This window comes from Fringilla coelebs (genome assembly GCF_963513975.1).
Source record: "Fringilla coelebs genome assembly, chromosome: 4".
In the NCBI taxonomy this organism is placed as follows: Eukaryota; Metazoa; Chordata; class Aves; order Passeriformes; family Fringillidae; genus Fringilla; species Fringilla coelebs.
This window is the reverse complement of record NC_140032.1, coordinates 12,284,730-12,310,217: the sequence shown is the minus strand read 5'-3', so window position 1 is coordinate 12,310,217 and position 25,488 is coordinate 12,284,730. Positions and strand designations below refer to the sequence as shown.

Below are 25,488 nucleotides of genomic sequence, written 5' to 3'. Positions count from 1 at the left end.
GTCTGTCACTTAGTCACTTGGGAAGGTGAAGCACAAAGAAATGTGGTAAATAAATAAATAAATAAATAAATAAATAAATAAATAAATGAGGGTATTGTAAAGAAGGGAATGGGATGGGTGAGATGGGGCAGCTTTTCAGCAGCAGGGATTCTGCTTCCAGCTCTAGCTCTCATGAGGTCCCTCCAATGTGCCACATGCTCTAAAGGGACATGGTTATTCATTCCTTCAAACAGGCTCAGCCCAACTGTAAGACAGGAAAACAGCACTGGAAAAAAAAAACAATCAAGAGACTGAGGCAAAAAGCTCTAACAATGTGGTAAATGCTCTGCAGTGCAAAAGCAGGAAGGGCACCAGAACACCACAGTCCTGCAAACCACTGAGACCCTTGAAAGGATGGACGGGGGCGGAGGAGCCTCAGCCCTCCTCAGGAACACTCCTAAACTGAATAAACATCCCTTTTTGTTTAAAGGAACCGATACAGACCACAGTACTGGATTTGCACTCGTGCCTTTTACTCATACAGTTGCAGTGATGGAAAAGAATTGGCTTGCCACCAATAATGATACAGGCTGAGGGATGAAAGGATGCAACCTACAAATCCCACCACAGAAGCCACAATTTTTGTGAAGATCACATCCTTCTACAACTCTCAAGAGGCTGGTTTGTAAATATAGAGGGATATTGATAAATCTAGTGCATTTCTGAGTTCACTTTATCCTGAAATATGTACAGATTGTTTGTCGCTGCTATAGCAATGATGTTCTCGGTTGGGTGCCATGCTGTGTGCAAGATCTTCTTAGTAAAGTCCAAACTGTCAACACTGATGTCATCTTTCCTCCTCTTGCCTCCAACGCAGACTCTCCGGGGCTTGAGGATGGCTCGTGGCTTGCTGCTCTCCCGGGAAGCCTCCAAGGTAACGTCCCGCTTGGTGTTGCGGTCAAACATTCGGAAGAAGTTGTTGTATGCACCTGTCATTATCACACTGCAGAGAGACAGACACACAAGAAAGGCACTTAAACAGCAGCCTGTGCAAAGCCTACCAACATGACTGGGTCAGGAGTTTGACCTTAGGGTCACCTGTCTTCTGGTTTCAGATGGGAAAGAGTAAGGGAAAAAAAGGGGGTTTTCCCAGCGCTCCCCAGAATGAAGAGTTTTCTTCTAACAATGCCTTCCCCTCCCATATTATTCAATGAAAATTACAGTTCATCAAGTAATGTCTGCTCCCTGACATCGTGAGAATCACATCAGGAGATACTAAAAGCAACATGTTTCAATAAGTTATTTTTAATTACCCTCCAGCTTTTTATGTGTGCTTAAGGATCATACATTTCAGGCTTTTTCCCTTTCTCTGGAACTTTACCTTTAATGACAGCAGAGTTTAACCAAGATGCCAGAAAGAGTCTTAAAATTTCCCACATATTTCAAATCTTTTGATACAACAGTAAGGTTTAGTACATAACTATATATTTTAACATGTATTTTGAAGAAGGGTGTTTTGAAAGGTTCTGAAAAATCACATTGAATTTGCACATGTAAATTCTTTCCAGATGAAACTCTTCCTTGCTGAAGCCACAGATCTTGCAAGTCCAGACATCATTAAAATTTGTATCTACAATGCTTCTTAGAAATAAACACACTGGTGTCAGGATTCTGGCATCTCTCATATGAAGTTTGAATGAAACATCAAGACAGGATATATTTCTGGGTCTGGGAGAAAGGGACAAAAACCATACCTCGATCTGTATAAAAATTACCTCATTAGTCAGCTTGCAGTTTGAAATAATAGATAGTCAGTTGCTTCATTCCCCTAGTCCCTAGGGGAGGATATTTTGTCACTAACTTTAATGAATTCAGGATTTCATCCATGGCCCCCAGGTTATTGGATTAGCATAATCATGGGTTTCAGAGCCTTGTTTGAAAGCTCATCCCCTGTGAACTTTTTCCATATGTGAAACCAGGGCTGTTCTCTACTCTCCTATCTCAGCCCCAAACAGGGTGGTTTTGTTCTGAATTTCCATTCTGTAAGCGGGAATCCACCCCAAATGGTCAGTTCTCCACGGAAAAAGCTGTACAGTTTTAAGATTCAGGCAATCAGTAACTATTTGCCTTTCTAATAGAGCCCAAAAGAACATATTTGACGTGCATGGCATTAATAAACAATCCCCCATCTCAAATGACAGCTGCTTTCACACTTTGCTGTTGGGGGGGTTCTGTGTTGAGCAGCAGACTGGCCAGGGAAACATGGAGCATATGGGAGAACACTGGAGAACTCTCAGGCACCAGCCCCACTCTCCAGCATACAGACACTCCCTAGCTGACAGGATTAGATGCTCCTGGATTCAGGACTGCCTTCCAGTGTGTGCACAGCCTCCAGCCAGAGCTGCCTTGATCTCATTTGGGGCCATTAGGAGCAACTGTAAATACAAATGAATGATATACTGGAAAAGCACAAATGTGAGCTCTGCCCCTCCCTCGTGCTGTGACTACAGCTGGGGATGGGAGCAGAGCAGGCTCCAGAGCTGCTGCAGGGCAACTGGAGTGGCTGTGCTGGGTTTGTACACCGGGATCACCCAGCTCCACCCTGCTGATGGCAGATCCTCCCAGGTCTGATGATGGCATACTGCAGCCTGATCCCACACCGAGCTCTGTGCAGCTCCTGGAGTGCCAAAGGGAACTGCTGCAAACCAGACAGCGCAGCAGAGACCCAGCAGACACTGCCCTAGGCAAGAGCTCACCTCCAGCCTTCATCCCATGGAGAGGGGCTGCTGCCTGGAGGGCAGGGAGCTCACTGCACAGGGGCACGTGTCCACACACAGCCCCGTCCAGCCGGGGCAGGGAGCTCCTTGCTGCTTTCCAGCAGCACCACCTGCCCCTGGTTGCTTGCAGAGATGTTTCCCTTTCCTTCTCACCCGGAAAAGGTGGGTGCAATCCTGCCTAGCAAGGCACAAGTTAACAACCTCACAAGCTAAAAAACAGGAGTCAGTGTGACAGCTTGATAAAATGTATCCCAGAAGCTGCAGAAAGCCTATTGATCAAGATTAGTGCCCATTTCAGAAATTGAATCAACAGCAGTAAATCAAATGTTTCATTCCTTCCAAATCACCATGTCTTGTCATTACAGCTCCTGCTGTAATGGTTATTCGCAACAGGAAAAAGCCGAGGTTATTTCATATCTCAGCACTAACACACACAATTTGCAATGCAGTCCATCTGTAGATTTTCCCTCAGGCAAAATTTTGAAACAGGTTCATAGGGCTGGGGCACCCCTGTGCCCCAGGCTGCAGAGCTGTGCCTCCCAGGGGAAAGAGGAGCATCCCTCCCGATGGCAGTGGGAACTGTCAGAGAAGCAGCTTTCATGCTGGCAGAGCACCAGTGCACCAAATGCAGAGAGAGGTGTTTGTTAAAGTCTTATTTTAGAAGGTTTTGCTTGCAGTAAAACTGCCTTTACAGTCCATTTGCTTTTTAATTTCTTGAACTCTTGCATATTTTTAAAAGTCTGCTTTCTTCAGTTGGATTTACTGCAGTTATTTTTTAACATATGTAGATGACTAGTTTTCATGCTGGCCCTATTTTTCTGCAGTTTAATGGCTCAGTAAAAAACAGCATTATGTAAATGAGAAACTGCCCATTCTTGTTCAAGGTCACAAACACAGATGGATTATAACCTTACCTGCTGCTTAAAGTAATAAAAGAGAGTGAAAACTAGATGTAAGCCTGCTATTTTTTTTCTGTTCAGGAAAATACAATGCACAATAATGCAGTCTATGTGATAAGCAGGTTTTTTTTTTTTTTAAATACTGGAATATAAATTGTAGCTCAATGCAGGAAGAGTCTGTTCTGTATTTCCAGACACTGCTCTGCACAGCAGTATTATAACAAGGGCTTGCACAAAACCCTGGCAGGAGAGGCTGGTTCAAGAAGCCAAAGCCCCTCATTCAAAACAGCCCACACTACTTCATAGGTGTGTAAGGCAGCAGCCCAGAAAAGCTCTGTCTAACCACCTTTAATTTTCCTTAGAAGGCAGGTTTACAAGCCACGCTGCACAAGGTCATCATCTCTGCCATGCAGGGGTATTTTGGGATCAGAACACACTCCAGTGCACCCTAAGGAGCAGTGCACTGATAGCTGGAGCTGAGCTGCAGCCTGACTGCACCAGCTCAAAATACCACAGCTACAGGCAGCATGATTACAAAAATAACCCAAACAAAACAACACCACACCTCATCCTCCCAAACAAACCCTCCAAACCAAACAAACAAAACAGCAGGGAAAGACCCCAATGGCTGCACCATTGACTACCACTACCTACATTTCACCCTCTGCACAGGGCTGCTCTGCAGAGGACCTGGAGTATTCTCTGCTCCCTCTGCTTGATCTGCTCCAAGCAAGGTCCTGGCAGTTCTTCAGGCATGTGTTTGGAGTGACAACACAAAATGCTACTGATTCCTCCTGTCTGCACTGACACTGGGCATTCTGGCTCATCAGTGATGTGATCTGAGGCATCTCACTGCCAAACTTCAGTCCTCAGGTGGGGTCACTGGGGACCAGTGTTACCCCTCCTTTTTTTTTAACCAAGAATAACAGATGTATTTTTACAGAAGGTAAAATGGAAAAGGGAAAACTCCAGTGCAAGAGCAATCCCTACTTTTATTGACTTTTCACTCCCTCCCTAGTCACAGTTCTCTTCTTTTTTCTCTTTCTTGCCCTCTGATTCTGATTAACCACATTTTCCAGATAGGTTTCCCTTTCCCCCTCTCTTCATTCTCCCCTCTTCTGTCATTTCCAAATATCCTGCTGTACAGCTTTAAAATAAAAACCTGCCTTATCTGCTTCTCTCTTCTTTTTCCCACCCCTTTCAAGTGTTACTTCTGTAAGTCTCATTGCTCACCCTTTCTGCTCACTCCCTACAATCAAGTCTTGAGGACAACTTGCTTGGCTCTCCAGGTGTTTTGGCTTGCACCCCTGCCTTTTTTGGGTTGAAGGCTGGGGAAACAGCAAATGCCCAAGAACCAAAACTCATTTGGGCAGGAGAGGTAGTTCCCAAATTAGCAGAACATTAACTGTACACCTCCCATTCAGTTCAGGCTTCTTCACTCTGTGCCACATTTATCTGGTAGCCAGCAATAATTCAAGTAGGGTTGCTTTTTCTAAAAGCAAATTTTCAATCTGTAAAATTGTCTGAAATAAAGAATTTGAGAGAAAAAAGTTCTTCCTATTTGCATTGTAACAGTAATGCTCAAAAGGAGCAGATGTTTATCGATGGATAATGATTTTATTAAATATGACACCAACACTGTACCACTGATGTTTAATTTAGGGCCAGAGTTTTAGGGTCTATAGAAGCAGCCTCTCAACTACTGATGGCTTTGGTATCTTTAATTATTTTAACACTTTTAAGCATCTAAATCTCAATATTTTGGTTTTGTTAGTGACTTTGTTAAATGAAGTAATTCAGTATGGGATTTTCCCTGCTAAAAAGTTCTGTTTGTCTTGGGTGGTCAACAAATTCTCTACTTCACCAGCTTCAAAGGCATTTGAATAGGATTTTCACCATTTTACTAACCTGCAATGAGATATTCCATAATATTCCATAATATTTTTTAGGCAATGAGATTTCATCAAGCATGTCAGTCACTAAGAACTGGCATATCTCTGTATTTCTCAGATTTGTAATTCCCATACTTCAAGCCAACCTCTTAAATATTATCCATGTTGCAGCCATCCTTGCACTCAACAACCTTCATCAAAATATCTCCATTGGCTGCACTCCTGGATGCCAGGGATTGCCCTGAAGATTTGGAGTATCAGCTGGAATTAAGGCTTGCTTAAAAACCAAACCATTACTTGCTCCAGATTACTTTGTGTTGTTTTTCTTGTTTAGGGTTTTTTGTTTATGGTTTTTTTTGTGGGGTTATTCAGCTCTTGGAATTTTTTGGGCTAACTCTGGCCCAAATTAGCCTTCCCAGATGCAGAGAAGTTTTTATTCACCTGCAGATTTCTAGTGTCTGGAGAAATTCAGTTTATTTCATAGCTCCCCTCTTTCACTGTTGCTCATGACACCATGGAAGCCATGGGATGGTGTACCAGGACTAAGAGCAGGGCTCAGCAGGGCTTCAAGGACCCACACACACCCTGCTTAAGGGTGATAGAAAAACAAAACCAGCCTAGCTGTCCTGCCCCTCAGTGGAGGTGTGGCAGCAGAACATCATTCCTTGGGGCAAGAGACAGAGCTTGGACTTTGCAGATGTGAGGGGAGCAGACTCAGAGAGCAGCTTCCACCAGAGCCTGCCCCACACTTGCAAACACCAGCAAAGATGTCCCTCAGGCACCCAGCATGAAAAGGGACCTTTTCCTTGACCTGAAACTGTCTCCCAATTATATTTTGAGCCCCTAAATTTTCAGTATTTCACTGCCATGTGTACCAGGGCAGAAGAGAACATGTGCAGCCTCTTAGGATTAACATGTAAGGTCCACCAGATCTGGTTTCATGACAAGCTGACCCAAGGAAAGAAAGGGTTGATTCCAGAAAAACTCTTAAACAACATTTTTCATAGGAATAAAAAGGGAGATTTATTACAGCAAAGGGAAAGGAGGAAGCATTGCTGAAAGTAATGAGGAACTCCTGAAAGACTGGGAAACTTTCCTGTATGCTGTGCTAAGTCACTGACTCCCCATCACAAAGAAGGAATTTATTTAAAGCTGGGGAGGAGGCTGCTAGAAAAACTTGAGACATTTGACTTGGATTCAGAGTTGTGGCACCCTGGTACAGCTGGCTGGCATAAGACTGGGAATAAGAACAAGGGATCCCCAAGTACTTCCAAGCTAATATTTGACATGCCAAGCTTTGAGAACAAAATGATGTCTTCCAGCTCTCCAGCATGGAGTGTGCTGCCAGACAGGAATAGACTCTTAACATCTCATCCAATGGGATCTGCCAATTCCTCCTGATTAGAGTGAAGGCTGATGGATGTTCAGGGGGATGAATGACAGTTCAGTAGGAAAGGACTGACTGAACAGTTGTATGTGACTTCACTCATCTGCTTGCAGCATATCACTTATCATGATGGTAGTTAGAAGTCTCCCTGGCAGGGGTCCTATACACCCATTCATTTCAAATCTTTAAAGAAAAAAAAAATTAGTTAACTAAGGTGTTCACTTGCTATCAGGTAGAATTAGGTTTTGTTTGGGTTTTTTCCTGGCTGCTTTACCTCTCAAAAGTGCTTATTTTTTAAGATAAAACTGAAAGCTGTTGACAGTGGGAAGAAAACAGTGTCCTCCAGGTCATTATTAAAAGACTTGACTTTGGATGTGAATGGAAGAGCTAAATTAAATTGCTGTATAAGTAGAGCTCACATATTCAACACAGTCATGTAATGATGTATACACAATAAAGATAGCATGATTTTTGTGTAATATACTCAACTACAGATAATACATGCTCATCTGGATGAATTAGTGAGAGACCCCTGCTCGGCTCCCTCCCCTGACCACTGTTGCCAAAGTACAGAGTGATTAATGTGCCCTTCAGCAGATGAGATCAGCTCTGTCTGATTGTATTAGTTCCTGCTCATTGGAGTAACTGAGCATCAATCACGTTCTAATCAGAGCTCACGTGTGTTGATTATTTCTGTGAACAGCCTCACCATCAGGTTCTATCATAGCCTACATTAACTTCTTAGTAATGACAAAACTTAATACAAATTATTTTCACCTAAATAATAAACACACTTTCATTGTTAACTGAACAATCCTGTCACTATAAATTGTTGCTACAGCTTTGAGGTCTGCAAAAGATAAAACCAATACATTTAGAACTGCAGTTGTTGCTGTTGTGTCGATGGATTGATAATCTAAGTACTGCAGCATCTCTTTGCAGTACAATTGTCAATATGGCATTTTTACCTTTAGTAATAGACCTTTTTAAAAAACTGCATCTAAAGAGACTCAAATTAAGTGACCTTACTGATCAAATTAACTGTTTTTTAAGAGGTACCAATACCTAAGTATTATTTAAATTATGATCCTCCAATAAAAAAACATTCTGGTAACACATAGCAATACTTGTCATATTCATAAAGCAAGGAGCTCAGAGGAGTGAATCAAAATATAAGCATCAATTCTGATACATTTGACTCCTAAAAAGAAATAACTAAATTAAAGAGAGCCCTTTTCTTTTGTCAAATGTTTCCAGCTCCTCTACTTGAGAGTTTCTTACAATCAAGAGCAGCACATTGTGCTTAGTGATGGGTTTGGTAATTGTGCATGACTAATAACGCCTCAATGTCTGGGCAGTACAATAAATGAAGCCCTCACAATCTAATGTTCCCACTTAATAATTACTCCCTGCATTGATCTTTCTGATCTGTCAAGTAGGAATGAAAATATAACACTCACTTTAAACCCTGATATTGAACAAGAATTCCATTACTACCAGGCAGCTATTCAGGTCTTACCACACTAATGAGGACAGCAGCACTTCATCTGGCCAGAAAAGAGAGACTCTAGGCTGGGAGTAAATGGCTGCCCATGCACTAGGAATTCTCATCAAGGATAAGCAAAATGGTTTGTAAATACCTGAAAAGTCCTAGATCTTTTTTTTCAAAGTTTCCCAATATTTACATGATTCGAATGCACTGTTGTTCTGTGCCAGCCTTAGGCAGGAATCAGCACTGTTTTCCAATAAATGCATTAATTTTTTTATTTCTAGTAGGGCCAAACTCAAGCCATGACCACACTGAGAAAACCCTCAGCTAAAACAACCATTCATGCATTGGTTTGGGAGTTTCAGAGAAAAGCCCCAAAACCTGGATCTTCCACTAAACTTTCTGTGAGTCATTCCCAATCTTTGACCCAAGTTGCAATGACAGCAATCTGGGAAGTATTTTGCTCAGTGTGGTCCATCTATGTAATTTTAAATGGCCAGCAGATGGTACCACAGGGGATATTCAATGCTGAGTTAATTTTTGTCAAAAAACAAACCACTCTAGCATGCAGGCATTAGAGAAAATGGAATATATATGTATGTTCATTTGCATAATGAATGATACAAGGGTAAAGTTTCATTTTTTAGCAAAGACAGAATCTTTCCCTTGGGCAGGTAAAGGAACTGAGCAAAGGAAAGTAGTCCAAAGAGAAGGTGCCCCTTACCCAGTGTACAACATAATACTTGATCTGCATTTGTGGAACACAGTACTAGAAGAGACTTTGTTCTGCACTTCCAAGTTCAGACTTGTAATTTTAAACAATTTCACAAATTTCCTGAGCACCACCATCAGAACAGTTGGATTTCTTGTATCTCCACCACTCAGGATGGGAAGACAGCTTGTCACTGTTTGGATAGGTATGAATTACCTCAGATTTCCAGGTTATAACTACCTGTTGACTCTCAACACCTGATTGCTGTTGTGCCATTACCACTCACATTTATCCTAGCTGGATTCTCTTCCAATGTCTATCTCCTTGATATACTTACTACAAGCAAGTAAAATCTTGGCTTCTCTTTTGCCAAGCTGATGAAAACCAGAGTCCTGGCCTCTCTTCTTTAGAGCAGCTGTCCATCTGCTCGATTAGTTCATCCACCTTGGAGATGAGGGACAGGAAATGTGCAAATGCAGTTCAAAGGTCTTTGAATAAGAGCCCAACATAATGTCACCACTACTCCTTTCTCTGCTGGATAGCCCAGTTTTGCCCATTCAAGCAAGGATCATATTTGTCTTTCACAGATGTCTCAGACTGCCTGTTTCACAGACCTTGCCCACTCCAGGGCGGGAAGACCTGCTTCAATACAATGAGACAGACTGTTTTCCAAAATGAGAGGCTGAGCTGAAGGAGCAGTTCTAGGCTCAGTGCCAAACTTCTGCCTCTTGGCTCCTAACTCTGCTGAACCAGAGTCACTGTGTGTCACTCAATACTGGCTCCTGTGCTCTTTCACATGCTAATCCCTTCCAAAGTCACCTAGCATATGAATGTCCCTAGGAGTCATTTCCAACTGCTGAGATGAAGCTTTGTGCTCTTTTTTTAACTAAAATCCTCACCTTGCACTATACTCTTGGATTTTATCCATTTTTTTTAACCCAGTCCTCTTGGCTGCTCAGCTATTCCTGTAGCATATTCCCACCCCACAAAGCACTGCCACCATTTTCCAGCATTAGGGCATCAGCCCACTCCATCCTTGCTTGAACTCTCTGACTTGCTCTAGCATTTCTCATTAAAATGCTCAATAAGATACAATGTCCAAGATAAAAAGAAGCTCTCCATCAGTGCATAGGGAAAGGGAGTGCTCTGATGGAGGGAGGTATCAGTGTGTCATTGGCAGCAGTCTGTAGAGAATCAGTGGGTTCCTGCCATGGTCCTTCCTCACACCCATTTCCAATAAGGGAACTGAATTCAGTTACTGGAAATACATGAGGTAGCTCATGTGCAAATACAGGATCCTGTAAGTTTCCTTAGTGTGTTGGTGGGATTTTGTGAGTTGGCATCATTCTTTTTTAGCTTTTGCAGCCTATTTATCATTTGGGTGAAGATGAACATAATTTGAAGGGTTTTTCCCCTAAGGCACAAGCCAAGGTCATTAAGGCATGCATCATTTCTAAGGCAGAGACACAACTGCACAAACATCCAAATCTTCTATCTTCCCAAACAATGATTCTGCACATTGATGTGGAAAATAATCACTTGTAACTACTTCTGGTTTGCTCCCCATCATATGGGGGCTGTTCTGCCAAATGAGGACAGTGATGGGCAGAAGGATGGATTGATTACCTGTCTGATCCATTCCATGCACATTCAAACTTGTCAAAGATGCAGTCGTTTTCATAGAGGGAACATAACTTGCTTCTAAGGTAATCATGGACCTGTTTTAAAGAAAATAACTGTTATTCTTGAAATCAACGAAAATATCTAACTCCATAACCAGCCCGTCACTTCTTGCATTATCTCCCATGCTCACTTTCAATATATGCTGCATAGATTGGTAGCTCTGCAAAAGATCCTGTGTTTAAGCTCCAAAGATGCAAACTGTACTTTTCCACAGCCCAGTTAACCAGGTGCCACAGAATTACTGTTGCAGGAAGGCACTAAACAGGCTTCCCTCAGCAGGCTGCAGACCACCCCTCTTCAACATATTTGTTTCCTGCTTGGGTGATTTTCTCAGTGCTAGCCTAATTCTCAAAGACATTTCAACAGCTGATACCCTAGATGGGCTAATTAATGTGCAAGAAATCTAATTTAAATAGTAACAAAAATTCCATATTCCAAGATAAGTGGATTCTCACTTATGGCAGAAAGAAATTGGCTCTATTAAAAGAACCTTTATGGTATTACATTTATTTTTGTAAGGTATTTTAGAAGTCAAATACAGCACAAGGCTGTAGTTGCACAGGCTGCAAATAAGAACACTAATTTAGCCCAAGGATTTCTATTTGGCTGAGACTTAAAAAAAACATTGCAAATTCTTACTTACTAACTATGAAAGTGAGAGTAGCCAGCAGCAGATCTCTCTCCTCTTGGCCACACATCTCTGCTGAACAAGGATTATCATAAAGAGATCTCATGCAAACTGTTTCAGTCTTTTGCTTAATTTGATTCGTTTTTCTTCTGGATTATTTGGTTTATTTCATAAGGAAATAATAAGATACAAAATCCCTGCCTAGATAAATTTACTAATGCACTTCCACTCCGGATATTTTCTTCTAGCTGCTGTAGAAACTGTAAAACAAAGATGTGACCTCCTAGAGAAACACACCAATCCACTGGCCCAGGGGTAATTTAGCTCTGCCATTCTGAGGTTACAGGTTCTTGCAAGTCCAGTGAAATTGTTCCTGCTCATGGATGCCCAGCATCCTCTTCTGGCCTGAAGGCATAAACATTTTTTTTAATAAAATAACTTCTATCAAGACCAGATGAGGGACAATGAACTTTCACTTAGATTTTCTTTAAACTTACCCATTTTTTGATAGTCAAATTGTACAGTATCCAAAGAATATTTGTAATGTAGGATTATTAAGGATTATAAATTTTAGTTATGATCAATTTTCATTAATAAATAAACACTGAACTGTTCATTAACAGATAATGTCTTCTACAGGAATTAAATGGCAAATGGCAGATAGAACATTCCACAATTAAATGCATTTACCATCACAGTGAGCAATAGGTCAGAACACTTTTACTATTGATGCAGTCTCCTACACTCTCTGTAATTAAATCCTTTCTCTTTCTCATTACTTAAAACCTTTTTATGTTAGCACTGTAATTTGTTACAAAACTGGAATTCTTTCCTTTGTCATCTTTGTGAGCTCCCAATACTTGGAAGAAACAGAAAGGTTGGGTAAGGCAGAAAGAAGCTGATCACATTTGCCTCCCTGACTGCCATTTCTAGGTCTTTCTCTTGTTACCACTTCCAGCAGCCATCTGTCATGACCACTGTCATGTACACATCCTTTGCAAAATGTGTCCAAGTCCACAGCTTGGAGCTGTGCCTTTCTATCAGCTTTGTCAAAAAGGATTTTGCAATTCCTCTCTCAGATGCCTTACCTTGTCAAGACTGTCAGACTCACCCTACTGCCTTGGACAGCCTCCTTGTTCTTTATGTGGACCTTTTGAGTTCCACATTTGAGGACATTCAGATCCTCAGAGAGACTGTGAAAAACTAATTGTAAGGAACACTTAATTTTCACTGTTTGTACATTCATCTGCTTCTACCAACTGAGGGTAAGATCAGATCTGCCTTGTGTGTTACACCTTGTTCTTACCACATATCCATAGTACTTGAAAGCAAACCAAATTCATTCCTCACTAATTACCAAGGACCTTTTCTTCACTGCAATATCTGACCCCCATGGAATTATCTAGCAATTCTGTGCTCTGGACTAACACAGCAACACAGCTACACAGGGACCTGTTTTATTGGGACTGAATACACACAACCAGGAATTTCCCTGGTAGGTGACACATTGATCCAAATCCCTATGCTACAGACCCTGGCTAAAGTGAATCAAGCTATTTCCAGCTATGGATGCGCTCACCTTGCTGCTCCTAAGGCTTCTGCTGGGGTAATTCACCTGGCAGCACCAGAAGAGCAAGCTGTTAGGCAGGGCTGCCTTGCAACACTCAAGCTCTGGCCATTCCACTGCACTGCTCTTTTAGTGCTGTCCAGTGACCATACCCTGCCCTTTCTTCTTTTGTGTGAAACAAACAGGAGAAAATCATGTTGAAACACTGTCAGCAGATAATGTGTTCAGCAGGGCTGCAGCAGCTGCTCCATGCAATAGCATTGTTTGAGCCCCAGCACTGATATGAAAAAGAATCTGTATGAGGGATTCATTTTTGCATGTCAGGTTTTTAATATTAAAACTGTAAGCTAATAATGAAGCAGTACATTTATGGACTCTGCTCTTTATTACAGCTCTGTGTGAAATCTCCTGTTGTGACCCTCACTATTGCAGCTAGGCAATATCCTACCATGCAGTGGATGAAATGAGAAAATCAGTCTTTTAATGAACACCTTTTAATCTTTTCATGATGTATTGTCATCATAATTATGTGGATACATAACTGAAAACGTTAGGTTTATTTGCTGCCTTACAGGGATCTACCCCAAAAAAACCTTCTGAGAAATTGCCAAGTTTATACATGAGATTTAGGTTTGTGAAAGAGAAAGATATCCCTCTTAGACAAGACAAATTATTTTAGAGAGTAATTTAAATCACTTTTTCTTAGGAAAGCATTCTCTACTCTCTGCAGCTTAAAAACATGAAAGGTTCTCAGAGGGTTTGGATCACATGAATCCTATGGAATCCTCTGCCTTTGGCTTCCCCAGGCCCCTAGATCCAGATTCTCCTTTGGTCTGCTGCAATGCCCAGCAACACATCTGTACATTCTTTACAAGGATAAATATTTGAATGTGAAAGGCAATCCAAAGATTTAAGAGCACTATTATATTTTGCTATATGTTTTTTATATTACATAGGGGGTTTTGTTGTTGTGGGTCTTGGTTTTTTTTCTAGAAACTTCTGACTGCAATTATCAGTACTCATTTTTCCCCATCTCAGCATGAAGAAATATAACTTTTTAATTGGCCCTCCTGTTGGGTGCCAGACTGATTTAAAAGTGACCAGCTTGTTTCACAGCTGCCTACATGAGGAAATAAAAGCAGGTGTCAAAATTAAGACAAACAGATTGGCTTGACCAGCTATTCCTCCCCAAGGACAAGGCTGCCTACTAAATTAGCATAGGTATAAAGTAATTTATTACCTAAGTTCCCCAAAACTGAGATTCTATTCTATTATATAAAACATAGTCTCACCCTTACCCTCCCACCCCACTTTCACAGCATATCAACATTTCTAACACATTCAGCATTTAAAGCACTGCCATTTTAAGAGAAAACCCAATTCTGTAGACTGAAAGGTAAACAGGCTCAGACTTTCCAATATTAACACACTGAGCAGTGAACACTATCCACCAAAATGTAATGGATGCATTGAAAAACACTGGGGCCCACTCTGTCTAGTAAATGCTAGCTAAAAAATACTGGAAAATTTTGTTTGTTTTGACAAGAAATGCTACCAAATCCTCATAATGGTTTCTTCAAACCAATCTTAATTATAATTACTGTGAGCTACTGTATCCCACCTGCTATTATTTAGACACAGAAAAGAAGGGACATATTCAGCACTGTCACAGGATTGTCTCTCAGTAAGCAGCACAAGCTGGATGAGTGGCATTTTTCCTACTTTGCATACACTTTTTTAGGTAACTTAACAGTTTTTTTTCTTACTGCATTTTCATAACAAGCAGTTTCTGTGTCACAGACATATTCTCCTTCTTCAAGCCAGAGTAAAAAAAATGTAAGCTCAGCCCTCTATTGCCAACATAACAGATGCCAGAGTACAAACTTAGCTCTGGCTGGAACCACTGGCATTTTGTCTGGATAACATCTCAATGAATTCAGGCAACCAGATGTGTCTGTCTGGCATTGCTGTATCAGTGGTGATGCCAGGGTTTAACAGGGAGCACTTCTAGAGCCAGGCGCAAGGGAGAAACACACAGATCAAGTTGTAAAAAGTAGTTCTGAAATGACAAAGATGTCAACTTTCAGCAGTCCCACCAGGAGCAGAGTGCTAAGCAACACAGAAAATCTCGTCCTCGGTTCCTTTTAAATGTTAGTAGTGAAATACATCATTTGAAAGCAGATGCCAAAGTGAAGAGATGATTTCTCTTGTTAGAATAATCGTTTCTTTCAAGAGCCCAATCCACAGGGAGTGCTACCTTGACTCCCCAGGCTTTACACCTCCTTACTAATGCTGCAATTGTCCTTTTCCTGCTATAAGGATGCCACTGTGAGGGTTTTAACCACCTTGATTAATTCTCTTAGCTTGCTGCTTCTCAGATAAGGTTATGAGAAGTTTACAGAAACATCCACTTTTTGAACACTGAGATCCTTTTATAATGTTGCATTTTAAGAGTAGGAGATTCCTACCTGGTATGTTTCTACAGGCTTTGTTTCCATGTTCAGATCCCAAACCTTGACAGTGAGGTAATCTCTTGTAAGCATGTATCTACCACTGTGACTGAACTTGACATCTGACACTGAAGAGATAATTTCTGAAAAAAATGATCTGTTACTGGGGTCTTCTGGTTCTTCATAAACTGTTCAAAGAAAAAGAAGCAAGAGACAGAAATCAGAATTGCATAAAAATGCTCTGTTGTAAAATCTGAAGTGTGCATTTCTTGTGAAACATGTAATTCAATCTACCAAGGAACATGATATAGAATTAACTGTATATCCAGCACTTAATTTATTCTTTTAACTTTATATAAAAATACAAACTTTAAGCTTTAAACATTACAATAATTACTGTTATAGCTACAGACTCAAAGCATGACTTTGGGAAATTCTGCAAATACACAGTTGATTACAGACACCTATAGCAGGGCATTTCATGCCTTCATTCTTTCTGGGGTCTGCATACCCCACTTCCCAACATAACCAAAATCCAGGTGTCCCTGTCACATGACACACCCTGTGTACATGTGGTGTGACAACAGTCCTGGCATCCCTGGGAGAGGTGGTTGCTCAAAGCCTGCCCTGCTTGCCAGAACCAGCTGGCCTGGCTGTACTGGTCATGTCTGAAGGCATCCAAGACCAAGAACGAGAATTTTAAAAATCAACTGCAAATTTCAACTACCTCTTCTTGAGAGGTGAGCATAAAATAGACAGAGTTTTACCATGTGGATGCATGAACTACATAGCTGGTGTGCAATTGATGACAGTTCTGGAAAGCACTGAATGTGATGGTCTGCAGTTCAGTGTGATCTGACAAGGCAGCAGGTCATGAAATATTGCTTACACGATGTTCATATGTGAAAATCCAGCTCTTGTAGCTGTGAGATTGGTCAGCCCTGTTCAGCTGTACATAATAATGACAGTGGATGACTCTACCCCTACCTCAGGGGTGCCTAGAGCAATTGTCTTTCTGCAGGTATCTGTGGCCCTGTGATCCAACTGACCTCTATGGTGAACTTCAGTAGAAAGTTGGGCTTTCAGGGTCTTTTAACTCTCACAAAATCATAGGGTTTTGGGACCTATGTCTACAATATTCTTTGAAAATTGGCAATTTAGTGAACTTCAAGTTTCAAAAGCAGGTGAAGAAAAGCCATGTGATGAAACATGAAAGCATGCTGAAAGCAGAAAAACTTTTTACTGTCACTCAAAATGAAGTTTTTTGTATAGTCCACTGGAACATTTCTCTCTCAATTATTTTATCCATGACTATGATTCAGACTGTTGGAAGCAACAAGGTTAGTTTCCATTAGGTGAAATAATGTTCTGCTGAAAGTGAAGGGTGAGTACGTGGGTGAAGTATGTGGGGTAATGCAAAAAATTATGGGCAATTTTCTTTGGGGGTGGGCAGTGGAATGCAGCCAGGCAGGCACATGAGAATAAGGTCTATATTTAAACATGTACCACACATCTGAATGGCAATGAACTGCTTCAAAAAGAGTAAAAAACTTTTCAGATAGACTGTAAATGAACAACTTTAAATAGCTCTTTAAAATTTTGCCTAGACATTCTGCAAAGCAGGTATTTTGTAATTATCCTGTCAGATTTTCAAGAGAAGTCTGATGAGCACAAAGCAATTATCATTTCTCATACCTCTTCCCTTTAATCTGTCCAAACTACAAACTTGGCTGGCAGGAATTTCATCCTCCTAATTATGATGTGAAGCTGCTATTAAAACCAGGAAAGAAAAAACCAAAACCCACTCGAACTGAACTACACCTTCATTTATAGCTTAGATATATTTTCTTGGCTCTATGTGGCTCATCCAACTCCCAGTGATTAGAAGAGGAGTGATATTTGTACCTGAATGTTCTGCATTTTGTTATTTAATGAGATTAAACCATTTCATTCTTTATCTGCCTCATTTATTGCTTAGAAAGTATGAGAAAGACTTAGATTAATTAACTGTGGAACTAACAGAGGCATGAAAGTCTCATATCACTACAGAAAGAAAGACAGCAGCAGAAATTTTAGTAGCAGCAATTCTTTGGAGATAGCTCCTCTAGTCAGCACAACCAACACAGGAAAATTGTTACAGGAAATTGAGGAGCAGCTCCCAGTGAAAAGAAGAGAAAGCTTAGCAACTACCAGCATCTGCCTGAGCAACCAGAACAAGGCATTAGGAAATGAATCTCAGGAAATGAAGGTGAGAGAGTGCTCTTGGGGCTTGGCTATTTCTGGTTTAGCATCAACATAAGGTTATGCACACGCTGCAAGAAAAGCACCATCTTCCTTCAGCTGGCCTAATAAAGTGGAGTAATTGGAGACAGAACAGCAGGGAAGTGATGGCCCTGTGACTCAGACTTCAGGCAAGCAATTCAAATTCAGCCCTGACTGCTCCAAGCTGATAGGAAAAAGCCATGGGTCTAGCCCATGGTTTCCAAAACATTTTTTCTGTTTATTACTGTTAAGACTTATCTTTTGGAGGCTGCTCTCGTGCCCAGGAGCAATCAGCACCTGAAACATGAGATTTCAAACTAGCTTACTTATCTGTATCTAGATCTTGTTAGATCTGAACTTTACTGACATTTGATTATAAATTCTATCATATTCTTTAATTAGTTTCATCATTAACTTAGGAATAACAAACACCTGCCATAAAAAAAAGGGTATTTAACTTTCATTACTCGTGTTCTTGGTAATGGTCACAGTGCTAATCACATGAAAGACACAAAGTTACCTGTCTAGCTACCTGATGAACACAGGAATCACAAATGATGTGATGTGCTGAGTTCTTACGTGGCACTTGCTCAGACTTAAATGTGACAGGACTCTGGCATGGAGAAGTATTATGGGATTACAGAGGAAAGCAGAGAATATCTCTGAGTACAGCCAGTGTTTCAAGAGGAGCCTGCCAGGAAGACACTGTTCCTGCCCCTTATGCCACCAGCAGTCACATGGATAAACTGGGAAGTCTGCTTAGGGAAATAAAAATGCTCAACTCTTTTCTGCACAGCTCACAAGTTAAAAACCACAGTAGCTTCTTATAGAAGTCCAGATTTTGCAGAGAAGGATGGGTTCAGTGAAGGATACTTGCCAGAGTGCTGCTTTCCTGAATCCTGAAGAAAATCTGTAGCATAAAAATATGCTTCTTCTATCTTAAAAGGAAATACCATCTGCTGAAAAACAAACTCTTATCCCTCAGAAAAAATATTGTTTCCTTCTGACTTTATCTAATCTAAAGCAAAATGGCTCCTTTCCTTTTCCAGTAGATAGGAAAGGCGTCTCTAACATGGAGATATCTAAAGTTAAATAAATAAAATGGCCAGGAACAGCCAGAATAGCTGGAAAGGTCCATTTCCCAGCTTCCCTCCCAGACACTGACCAGGAAGAAAAAAGAAAGCAGGAGCCTCAGGCAGTAGCCAGAAGAAGTGTGGTGCACAAACTCCTGTGGCTCTCATCTGCACTCTGGGTCACAGGTGCTGCCACCTCAACTTCCCATTAATGTGGGCCTGATGTCACACACCTGAATCTGCTGTTTATTGGGAAAGATACATCCAATAAAGAAAAACAAAATCTAACCCGAAGTAATCTTCAAGTTCAATTCTAAACAAGCAGCTGGGCAGAGTTTTAATCGTTGCAGGGTGTAAATTCTGGCATATGTGAACTTTAAGAAATATTAAAAATAATGCTAAAACTGTCTTATATGGTGGGTGCAGTGTCACAATCTCATATAGTACAGAAAATTCTGTATTCCTCCAGAAATCATCACAAGAAGAAAAACTTGAAGATGAAGAGAAATTTGCTCCACGGATTTTGTAAGAAATTCCATCAGTCATAGGATAAAATTATAAACAGCTTTAAAGGCTCATTCTCTCTAGCAGAAAAAACCCTACTGCTTTCTTTCTGCTTACAAACAAATAATAACTTATTAAAGCTTTCTTTCTTTTTAAGAGGATGCTGTTTATAGTTTGCATCCCATTCTGGAAATTTCTGATTTTATTTGGTGGAACATGACAGGAAAAACACTTTTTTCATTTTTATTATATAAGCAAGAAACATTCTGCAGCTAGACTAAATTAAGAACTTATTACAGATAAACCTCTGGGTTTTACTGGTACACAAACAACAGGTGAATTTCAACTGGACCTGGAAATACCAAGGGTGGATCAGGTAATCCCTCACTGGGCTTTAATTTCATAAACACACAAAATGGGCTCAGTCCCAGGCCAAATACTTTATCATTTGAACTAAATCCCTATTTAATTCCAGGTCCCAAATGAAAATGGCTGCAATCCCTGATTAGAACATATTGGAAAACAGTACTTTGAAATGAATGGGATTTCACTGGTCTTGACAGACTAGCCACAGGAAGAAAAGGAGCAAGAAACAATATGCTTTCCTAATAGATGATAAATTAAAAATTTAACCAAAATGACAAATTATTTAACTATACTTTATAATTTTAAATGTCAAATTAGTATTATTCCCAGGTACACCGTGATTTGTTCTATCACATATTTCATCATAAAAAACCTGAACTAAATTTCATTTGAGCTTCTATGAAAATACTAATAATCTTTCTTTTTTTAAGTACATGACACTTGTTACTAATGTTCAACACAGAAAGCATTTTTTTTTTTGTGCCATTTAAATCAAGAAATGCTACAACTTGAGCTAAGCTTATCTCTAATATGTTAGAGATCTCAAGACATAAAAATGGGCAATAAAAATGACCAGAAGTACCAAATGACTTCCAGGCAAGGAATGGCCAAATAGACTGGGGTCTCTCAACCTAGGAAAGACTGAGGGGTGGTAATTCAGAGTGGCATGGAAAGGATGAACAGGGAATGACAGTTCACTTTGTACACTGTCTCTTCCAATCCACAAGTCGGGGTCACCACGTGAAACCAGGACAGGGCAAGCAGAGAGAAGAGTCTTCCATACTATACCTAATAAAGCTACTAAAGACTTTCCTGAAAGATTCTGTAAATGGTAAAAATACAATGGGTTCAAGAGCAACTGCACAACTTCAAGGAAAGGAAAAACCCCAAACATCTATTTCAGTATTGCTGAATGCAGTAAGTTCACTTCCACCAAGGTCCCTGAACCTCGAGTTTCCAGCTGCAAATTGCAGAGGATAAAGATTATACTTTGTCTGTTCTTACATTTTCTGTTGATGTTGCCACTGCCAATATCAGAGCCAGAACTGGGCTAGAAGGTCCTCTGGTCTGCCCAGATATGTTCATTTTTATGAACTGTTTAAAATCTATTTTAGAATTTAATGCAAAAGAGTACCTGGATTCATTCTAAGCCCAACTGCAAGCTTCCATTGAAATTCATGGTCTCTTTATACATTTTAGGTTCATTATTCATCACAATAATTTGATTTACCAGTATTATTTACTCTATCTTTCACTATCTTTGAGTGTTTTATTGTTTTTTATTAAGCCAATTCACTCATACATTCATCTCCCTTGGAAATTGTCTTTCAATAATAGAATATTCTGCTAATGTGACAACCTTGCCTTCTTGGTCTGCACTGATTAATATGGTTACATGTGAGAAGGAGTTTTTAAATCTGCTTTCATAAGCAATCTAAAACACAATTATTTTGGGAGACAGATTTGTTCAACATTTTACATTACCATAGCTTGTAGCTGTTTATCCTGCTTTAAACTGAAAAGAAGTACCGTTTTATATTTCAATTTTCTACTCACTTTTATATACTTCAGAGGGCACCTCTTTGTGCCCTGGTCACTTACACATCTCATTTTCCTCCTTTTACTCAAAGCAAATTTCTGACCCTACCTCCACACCACGAGTCTGAAATTTCACCTCCCACACAGAATTCCTTTATCCAATGACCCAGTATTAAAACCAGGCTTCTCATCAATACCTCTAGAGAGCATGGCATTTAAAAGTGGAGCCTCAAATCAATATTTAAGAATCTGTTTTACCATCTGCACTGAGTTGCTGCAGCTTGTCACAAAACACAAGGGAGGGTGCATTAGTGCTGAAAGGCAAAGCCAGATCAATAGCTAAAGATCAGTGGGCGGGAGCTTCACTACAGAGTTGCTCAGATTAATATAACTTTGCCAGTGAGTTTGTTAATAAAGAGAAATGGTGCTAAAGAGCGAACAGGAATTGGAAAAACACAAAGCCAATCTAGAAGATCAAATCTCTTTAAAGCTGGGTCTCACAAAGACTTATGTGCATGCTTAATGCCACGTGTTGTGAGCAACCCCAAGGAGTTAATGGGACATAAAACTACTGCTGCTCTACAGCCAAACTGATGTGTAAGTCTTTCTGATCTTGATATGTAAGATTAGTGATAAGTGGGTTTTTTTTTCCCCCCAGTGAAATAAGATCTTGAAAGCTGGTTTCATGAGACATTAAAAAGCAGTATTTGCTGCTATTAAAAAAAATTAAGCAAACAAGGCAGGAATTTTAATAGACTGAATAATTAAATCAATCTTCCAGCAATTATTTGCTTTATCTCAGTGTGGTTGGGGGAGATGGGGTTAATGAAACACCTCTTCAATCATAAATCATTTACCATTGCTTCAGGCTTTTCTCTTTCCTCCTAGTATTTGATAGCTAGAAGTATATAAATCAGGTTTTTTCTTCCTCAGATTTAATTTTATCATCTCTTGCACAACTGGAGGAAACAATATATAGACATAATTGCATTTCTGTAGAAACATTTTTGAATTTTCATTAGCCATGTTTTAAATGTCTTTATTTAAATGTCTTTATACATTCATCCAAATTGAGCAGAATGGAAGCTTTGGAGCCCATGCTAAAGGCAATCTGTTACTAAATTTCAGTGGGATTCCTGTACAAGGAAGGATCCATTCCAGGGTCTAGTTTAGCATGCATGAAATTGTAGTAACAGACCTTTAGTGACAGTCATAATTACAGTATTATCAGGATATGGGCACATTTTTTCATTGGGGATATAAAATCAGCAATGCATATATGCCTTTGTAGTGCATGCTTAAAAATAAATCCAGAATTAGGATAAGGAGAACAAGCCTTCATCAAGCACGGGGTCAAATCATTTCAGAAGCTCAGATAAGTTTCACTCCTGTCACATGAAAACTTGCAGATTTTGTCTGAAGTGGACATCATTCTGACAGGGGCCTCTCTATGCACAAAGGGAGAGTAATGACTGTCTCTCTCTCAGATGACATGAGACCTGACATGAGACCAGATGCAGAAATAAAAAGCATATTTTAGATGTAAAGCTCACACAGAAGAAAAACAAGTTGTTTCTTTTTCAGCCAGACAATAAGCATCATTCATTTGGAAAGGTCAATATTAATTAGCAAATCCAGCAGGGATAGTCTGTCACAGGCTTTTTTGTGCATCTGGTTGTTCTCTGTTGCAAATGAAAGATAATCCATACTCAGTCAGAGGTCTGAAAGGTGTCTTGTCTCTGAAATTCCAACCTGCTTTAATCAACTGGTAAATATAACTAATTTAATTTTAAAATTCAACATATTTAAGTAGATTATCCTTGATTTGTGTCTTGGCTGCTTCCATGATTCTGAATTCTTTAAAATCAAAGGTAATCACAAAAAAGCCCAGCAGATAACCCAACTGAGTTACATGCCTGACTGACAGGACAGTGGCATTTATCCTTGGGGAAAGGCTGGCACTTCTTTCAGGCCTGGATTTCAAATAAAAATGTGGAAAAGGACTCCAAATGGAAAAACCACCCTCTCCATCTTTGGGTGGCATCTCTGAGTCAGAAACCAAACCTGGAATTCACTCTGCACTGCTCTGGAAACCGTTTTACACTTTCAAGCTCCTGCTTGTCCAGCCCCTGGGGTTGGGATGCACAGCTGAGGCTTTGCTCTGCTCAGGGAAGAGGGGCTGGCATCGCCTACAAACCCTTCTGTGCTCCAAGGGAGGAGGGCTCTGAATGGCTCCTGCCACAGACCCAGGGCTCAGAGCTTGAGAAAAAAAGTCTGTCTGGAGGGCAGAAAGCACCAGCTCATGGTGACAGAGGCTAATGCCATACAATCCCAAAATTTCTGTTTTTAACATTGCTGTAACACACAGAGCAATAAACTCGAAACTGCAGCTCCTCTTTCCCTGAAGTATTTTGCTGTAAACTTTGCACATGGGTAATGGATAATTAGAAATAGGGTTTTAGTCTACAAATACATATTAAGAAATGAATAGTAAAAAACCCTTAAAGCAACATACAGAATTTAAATAAATTACTACTGAAGTATGCATTGACTTTAAGATGTTAAGGCTATTACATGAAATATCAATAGGAGTTATACTCTTGAGTGGCTTAAATTTCCATATTGCATAACTGTACAGTTTATATTTACCATTTAATAATGGTTTAATAATTCTGACGAACTACTGAAAAAGCACTTTATTTTTTTTCTGACTTCACATGCTCAGTTTTCTTTAGCTGACTGCTTTATTGCATGATTTGTTGAAACAGCCATATGTACCCATCTAGCCTACCAGCTGTTTGGAAGAATGATATTAACTCCATGCACATTTACAAGGATCTCTGAACATAATATTAGCAATAAAAAAATAAAAACCAAATTAACAACTATTTGTTATTTGAACAAATGCTGCTGTAAGTATATTTTTAGTCATGCTGATAATCTTACTGCAACAGTATCCCTATGATTGCCTTCCTTGACACCTAAACCCCTTGCATAAAAATTTATGGAATTTGAGGTGGGGGTTAATTCTTTTATTTCTTCAATGTTCCCAGCTGACTGCTCTAACAATACTTCTGCTGCTGACACAGAATTCCATATACTGCCTTTTTTTTCACACTGCACTGCCATGCATGTTGCCTGATGACATCTCAAAGGCAATCTTTGGGTGCTTTGGCAAGTACACTATTTAGGTGAAAGGTTCCATATTATTTAAATTAATTCCCTATTTGCTGCTACTTGAGTCTGACTTTCATAATTTTAGTCTTTACCTGTAACACTGTGGACTGCAAGAACACCTTCCTCAGTCCCACTCCTCCAATACACTAAACAAGCAGGGACGCTCATCTCTTTGGCACCTCCTCTCCAGAACATTTTTTGGTGGGGTCCTCTCCCACCTCTTGAAAAGTCTGATGCTAACAGGAAACAGCATTATGTGTGTACCTGCTCTGGGCTTACAGAGTGGTCTTCCCTGATACACATCTGCAATAACTACGTAAGATTTTCCTGTGATCCTCGCTCAGCACTGCACAATCTCTTACAGAGCTGTTGTAAGAAGCAGTTTCAGGTCTGTTAGAGACACAACACATTTCATCACACCTTATCAGAATCTCAATGACCATTTAAAATTCAGCTACTGACCTGGTATTTTTTTCACTGCCTTATAAATAGATTTTGCGGTCTGAGACAATTTTTCTAAGGGACAGATATCCCCCAATTACAACTCATCACAAAAATTGGCAGCTTGCTATTAAATCTCAGCATAGGCATCAAGGATGAGTACAAATGGAAGTAGTCTCATCTTGTCCATGTCAAAGCCATGAGGATTTATAAGGGAAACCTTGTAGTGCTGCTGTCACTAATGCTGAAAAGAGAGATTCTGCCACTAAGCTTAGAAAACCAGAAATCTTCAAGACATTATAATTTATTAATGTCCTGTGATGGTTAACTTATACTACAGACATTAATATTTAATCTATTCTTACAGTATGGCACAGTAATTATTGATGGCACTCTCTAAACCTGTACAAATGGAAGGGCTCTTCCCCCAAGGGCTGCAGTGGACTTTGTGAGAGCTACAGAGATTTGAATAAATAAGGGGAAAAGGAGTAAATGAAGAAGTTCACGACTTATGCTCATTATCCAGGTGGTTTTGATAAGTGTTACATTTATCTTTTATCCCTAAGAATAGGTACATCCATTACAATCTTGGAACAGCATCTGAAATACAGCTCACAGTGATACAGCATCTGAAATACAGCACTACACCCCTAGACTGTGCTG

The 25,488-nt window shown here is 40.1% G+C and overlaps 1 protein-coding gene across 3 annotated transcripts in view; it reads right to left on the bottom strand.

Annotated features, from left to right (window-relative positions):
• Nucleotides 1-390: 390 nt before the first annotated feature.
• PPP2R2C (protein phosphatase 2 regulatory subunit Bgamma) overlaps nt 391-25,488 on the bottom strand; it is a 133,971-nt gene continuing 108,873 nt past the window's right edge. For 2 of the 3 annotated variants that reach the window (XM_084204800.1, XM_084204802.1), the window contains exons 7-9: nt 15,482-15,651; nt 10,762-10,853; nt 391-982 (exon numbers count right to left, since the gene is read on the bottom strand). In XM_084204800.1, coding sequence (XP_084060926.1) covers nt 691-982; nt 10,762-10,853; nt 15,482-15,651 — 554 coding nt within the window. In that variant the 3' untranslated portion in view covers nt 391-690. The remainder of the gene's footprint in view (nt 983-10,761; nt 10,854-15,481; nt 15,652-25,488) is intronic. The other variant, XM_084204801.1, reaches the window with a different exon arrangement.